The 5828-nt window shown below is 35.7% G+C and overlaps 1 protein-coding gene across 4 annotated transcripts; it reads right to left on the bottom strand.

Moving 5' to 3' along the window:
- Positions 1 to 597: 597 nt before the first annotated feature.
- On the bottom strand, positions 598 to 5033 carry LOC105318038 (uncharacterized). 4 transcript variants are annotated; one of them, XM_034480191.2, is made up of 5 exons: positions 4887 to 4905; positions 4400 to 4438; positions 2151 to 2278; positions 1764 to 1898; positions 598 to 1665 (listed from the first exon to the last, which is right to left on the bottom strand). In XM_034480191.2, exons 3-5 carry the CDS (start codon positions 2197 to 2199, stop codon positions 1277 to 1279), a joined length of 573 nt encoding a protein of 190 aa, XP_034336082.2. In that variant the 5' UTR covers positions 2200 to 2278; positions 4400 to 4438; positions 4887 to 4905; the 3' UTR covers positions 598 to 1276. The 4 variants fall into 4 exon arrangements, with proteins under 4 accessions (XP_034336082.2, XP_034336078.2, XP_034336087.2 ...); XM_034480187.2 differs by lacking the exon at positions 4400 to 4438 and having other exon boundaries at positions 4887 to 5033; XM_034480196.2 differs by lacking the exon at positions 4887 to 4905 and having other exon boundaries at positions 4323 to 4586.
- Positions 5034 to 5828: the final 795 nt, after the last annotated feature.

The raw sequence follows: 5828 nt of genomic DNA, 5'->3' as shown, positions 1-5828 counted from the left end.
TTTGTTTGTGTCATATTTAAAAACGGATTTTTTAAAAGAAATAATATAAAATTCACAATCGGATAAAAAAGAGACATCTAAAAATGGTAGGATAGGGGCATTTTTGTAGGTTAGGTCGGGTTACCCTAAACACACAACTTTTTTTTAGGCCTGTGGGTAATAGAACGGATTATCAACTGTGTCTAAACCAATCAGATTTCAGTATTTAACATAAAAGTATAATAATACAATTTGCGACATTACTAGGGACACATCTTGATATAGTTTAGAATCTAGCCTGTTCAAATCAGGATTCCGTACAAATGATCGGGGCCGCCCAGGAAGGGTTAATATTCAACATAGGAAAATATATGAAATGGGGGAAAACTCTATAAAACTCTAGATTATTATGTTACAATTTGTGCCGATACATGTAATTATTATGCTAGAATCCTTGAGATGTGTTGATTCAGTTTTGTTATGATATTTTAAAACATCTGAATCAACAGTTGGGCTTGAAAAAGGGGTTCAGCGTTTCACCTAGGAATATATTGATGTGCTCAATTGGGGAGATATTTCGAAAAATTTTTTTAACTACTTAATAACTATTAATTAGTAACTAAATTGACGTCATTAACTAAGAATGGCGATAGAAATACAAAATCGAATAGGGAACGAGTAACAAACAGATATCAATATTTATAAATATCGACAAGCGGACGAAGTTCAAGATCAAAATTCTAGTCATTAATCAAAAAGGATGGTCCTAAGATTCGGTAGTAAAGGTCGCAGTCCAAATATCAAGATGAACCGAATATCAGTTATGGGGTATAAAGCAGAGAACTTGCACACTGAACATGAGTATTCTCAGAGGCCATGCATGCCTTAGATTTTCTTCTAATAAACCGGTCGAATGATCGATGATCTATATCTACGAAAACGTGTTTTATTCAAAAACATATTTACATAATGTAAATTATAGAATAACCAATTCAGTGTTATCATTACGAACAACGTCGAGGCGATATTGTTGTTTCTCAAAATAGGTATCACAATGCAATATTGACGGCTAAATAACATCGGATTTCATCGACCATATCACAAATGTTCCCGGACCGACGTTATAGAAAGACTATGACTAGATCCAGAAATTGATTAAGGTTCAGATATTCACATTATACTCCTCGGGGGTGGATTATCTTTTTGGCGTGTTCCTTTTAAGAGTCCTGTTGTAAAGGCTTTAAAAGTTGATGATGGTTTAATTTTTACACACTTTTCCAATCGATTATTCGGCACATCACAGCATGAACACGGCAGGCGATCGCGATTCTGACGACACGTCAGATATTTCTATAACCGGAAGTCGTGGTGTATTCTCTTCCGTTATAGACTGAAGTCTACTGTTATGTCTTACAGGAGATATGGTTCTCGGTTCCTCTGTCACGGGTATTGCTAATTGCGACCCATTGGCTGATAATGATGGAACCGTCAGTGACGTTTCATTTTGGTCCTTTCGGATACCTTCGGGTCTGTTCGTAGTCTCCTCAGCCTGTCCACCCGACAAGGAGGACATTTGGAGGGCAGAGTTATAGGAAGGGAGATAATTGATGTTCGTTCGGGACATCTTCCCTGGGTAAGGAGGGGGGTCGTCTGCGTATGTCTGATCGGATCCACCGCCAGCAGTACCTACAACACACGGTACATACAAATGTAGTTCATATATATATACCGACACTATTACACGTGCTCATAAATAAATGACGATCCAAGTAACCATGCCTTACCTGTACCTCCATGTTGACTCCTGTACCACAGTTTGACTTTGTAGACACTACACACGATGAAGATGACCACTAGAGCAGACACGAACACCAACACAAACACAAGCACGTCATCAAAGGACGGGTTCCTCGTGGTCTCTAGAAATCAAAGGTCAAGGTAAGGCAATGGTCATACAAATAATTTCAGCATAGTAATGAGACATGGTAAAAGAAGAGATGTACTAAAGATAGATGCAGATAGTATTGCATTATTGGTTACATGGTCTGTATAGTTGACTTAATTTGGTTTCTACGTGGTCAGTAAATTTGAAATGCATTTCTAAAGCATTGCAATTTTAAAAAATGACCAAAATCATGACCATGGCATTTAACCTGTTATCATATTCTCACCTGGTACGGAGGTTACAAATGATGTCCCATTGTTCCATTTGAACTGCATGTTGTTAAAGAAGCCAGTGTCTGGTGCTGCATGTCGACCTGTGGCCCAGGGGAGACTGCATCCTCACAGCGATGCCGTCCTGACCAATGCAGACATGTTATTAGTGTTCTAATATACAGACTTAAACGCAGTTTATTTCTCTTGATAGATACCAGGCTTTATTAATGTGATGACTGATGGAAATGTCATTTGTCAAGTAGCAAAGTTTATCGATGTTTTAAGCACGCCGTTTTATACATTGTGCTATTATATATATTAATTCTTGCAAAATTACTGGTGATAAAAAGATGAAGTAATACCCTCATCAATTCTCATTATTTAAAACTAAGATCAATTAAGTAAATCAAATATTATGAAGTGTCTTTTGTGATAGATTTAACAAACATCAGTTTGCATTAAACAATGGAATGCTTTAATTGGTGGTCTGTTTGATATGAACATATTTTAACATGTTCATTTAACATGTTCATTTAACATTTTACAAAATTTTTATTAGATTAGGCAGCAAACATTGCCTTATAGGCCCTATTTTGGTGGTTCATGCAGACATAAAAACAGAGAGAATTGCAACAAAAAACAAATAACATAAACACAAAATACCCATATTGTTGTAGCATGTTATGTAAATGTTTTCAGTTGATTCAGCTATTATACTCTAATATTGGATTTGAGAATCACCATTCAAATTTTCATCATTTATAATTTAAAAGAATACGTATATTTTTTTTTTAATAAAAGACTTCAATTACTATATCTAATTTTGCAAAACTGGCCTACTGGTTCTAGAGAAAGAAATTCAGATGTAAAACAACAAACAAGAGGCCCATGGGCCACATCACTTTTAAGTTTACAGATGCATCAACTCAACATACTAACTATGACCTAATTCTGTATAAAATGGTTGTATGATATACCCGACTTACAAACTAAGATTGGCTTAATTTTCTCCAGTATATTTCTATGTTGAACTTTGAACCGATTGGTCCGGGTTAAAACAATTTACAATCTTCACTATGCATCGAAGCTTTTATGTAAATATTTGCATTTCTGGTAACATTGGTTCTTGAGAAGAGGATTTTCTAAAGCCACAAATCTTATTTTCATTGTTTCTTGATATTCTCCACTTTTAAAAAAGTTTGACCCTTTATTTAATAAATAAGATTCCCCTTCCAATAAAGATGCTTTAAAAATTGTGCCAAGTTTGGTTAAATCTGGCTTAGTGGTTCTAGAGAAGAAGTAATAACTGTTAACAGATTACAGACAGACGGGTGGACTCACGGACAGACGGACAGACTCACGGGCAGACGGATGGACGACGTGCAGCAAGTGATCAGAAAAGCTCACATGAACCTTAGGTTCTAATGAGTTAAAACTGGTAAGTACAAAATGGGGACAATTTCGTTAAAAAAAAACGCAGTTAGCCATTGGGTCGTGTGGGTAATGTTTATTGGGATTGTTTCCAACGAGATATATGTGAAATTTTCTTAACATTACATCAAGGCCAGAACCTCGGCCAACAAATAAACAACGGCGCAATAGAATAATCTCTAGACAATCAACTGGGATACCCCGGAATCTAGAGAGAGAGAGAGAGAGAGAGAGAGAGAGAGAGAGAGAGAGAGAGAGAGAGAGAGAGAGAGAGAGAGTCATAGTCATCTAACGATAACGTAACACGAGGATTTAATGTTAGTTAGTGATCATAAACCGTAAATCATAAAACTCGTCTTACAATTATCCACGCGACACAGGTATGCACAAAACGTCTAAAAACAGTAAACACCAAACCAGTTTATACATAATATTAAAAATATACTTAAACAACAAAAATAGGCTAGATATGGAAAGATCTCTTCTTAATGGTTTAACTGATAATATTTACCACACGTGGATGTTAAACGTATAAGGTCATACTTACATGTACATATACACAACATCCACTGTTATAAGTTCCAGAACACACATAGAATGATTCAAATTTTTCAATTTACTTTCACGTATTTATGTTTACGACGATTCATATTTATTTACAAATGGTTTGATCAATGAGAGAGAGAGAGAGAGAGAGAGAGAGACCTACTTTTAATTTGCCTGTTTATAATGATTGTAACGGCATAAATACATACCGGTACGCGTTTCTATGTATACCTCAGTACAGTAGTTACGAAACCTGGCGTGATATCCAAGAAATATTTCAACTTACATGAGAATAATACGGGCCATGAATGTCACCATCGGATCCCTGGTAAATAAATGGGCTAGATATCAGAGGAATGTCGATCGATGCTGCGTAGGACACGTAGAAAAAAGTAAGATCATTAAATTTACTGCACGGCCAGATTACTGTCAATGGTAGGGAGACCCCAAGGGGCATGATTACGACCCGTTCCTCTTGTGTCTGGTCAAGGTCAAAGGGATATACTGATTATTACCCCCCCCCCCCCCTTCCCACTCTATGTTTCTTCTAAAGACGACTGTCTAACACCTCCACACAAGTGGCTGCGCGACGTCATATACACGAAAATAATTTCTTTGTGGGTGAGAGAGAGAGAGAGAGAGAGAGAGAGAGAGAGAGAGAGAGAATCACGTGTTTTCACTTTGTTGTTTACATGTCTTAATTTCTGCCTGACACACAATACTCGGGTAAAAAATCGTCAACAGAACTAAAACCATACTGTGATGGCACTCACTTGGTTGCCGGATGATTCTAGCCTAAAGCCTGGAAATAAATTCCGCCTGAAAAGTTTCTTATCCACGGCCCTAAAATGAACGTTTTGAGGCTTATTTAAAACACTTAAAAACATCCGGTTTAGTGTTTAACAAATCTTGCCGGATACAAGGTGTGGGCTTTAGATGGATTTGCTTCGAAAAAAATAAACTGCAGCTTTATAATGCAACCAGTTATGTTCAAATCAATAAAAAATATGCAGGAATATTACTCAATACAGAGTAAAATGCGTAAATAAAGCATACGTATGTCGCAATAAGACGCAGTATATACCGTGTGAGTCAAAGAATTCGATTTAACCTTGATTTTTACATATACGTTATTTAAGATTATGTTAACTGACACAATTTTAGACTTCAGAATCTAAGTAATTAGTTAGTTTTTCCTTTTAATATAAATTTTCTATATTCATACAATGAATATTCTTTCAATTTTGAATTCAGAAATAAACGTGTCGCTTTATTTTATTTACTTACGGTGCTTCTGTAATGTAGTTCCATGTTATATGTATTAGATTTAGTTTTTATGTCAACACCCCACTCCCACCCCACTCCCAACACTTACAGATTTTACAGTACGGACAATTTCTTGTAAAGCTACTTTAGAGCAATACGAGCTGTATTTTTTAGAATTTTATTTTGCTGCAAAAATCTGCTAGTATGCTAAGTCTGCATGTAACTTAAACTTTTATGGTAAATAAAGTTTGAAAAATTCATTAATATTTGTCAGAAGAAAGATTTCTATAGCAAATCAATTTTTGTACAGGACGAGAATAATTCAATTTTGCTCCAACAAAGGCTTCTTAACGGCCTTTCCCACACAAATACAGCTTACAGATGTTTAAAACCATGATTTTTTGTCTTTTAAAAGAAAAACACATTTTCGTAAAAAAATAATTCCTTTA

This window comes from Magallana gigas, chromosome 5, assembly GCF_963853765.1.
Source record: "Magallana gigas chromosome 5, xbMagGiga1.1, whole genome shotgun sequence".
In the NCBI taxonomy this organism is placed as follows: domain Eukaryota; kingdom Metazoa; phylum Mollusca; class Bivalvia; order Ostreida; family Ostreidae; genus Magallana; species Magallana gigas.
This window is presented reverse-complemented; position numbering and strand designations above follow the sequence as displayed.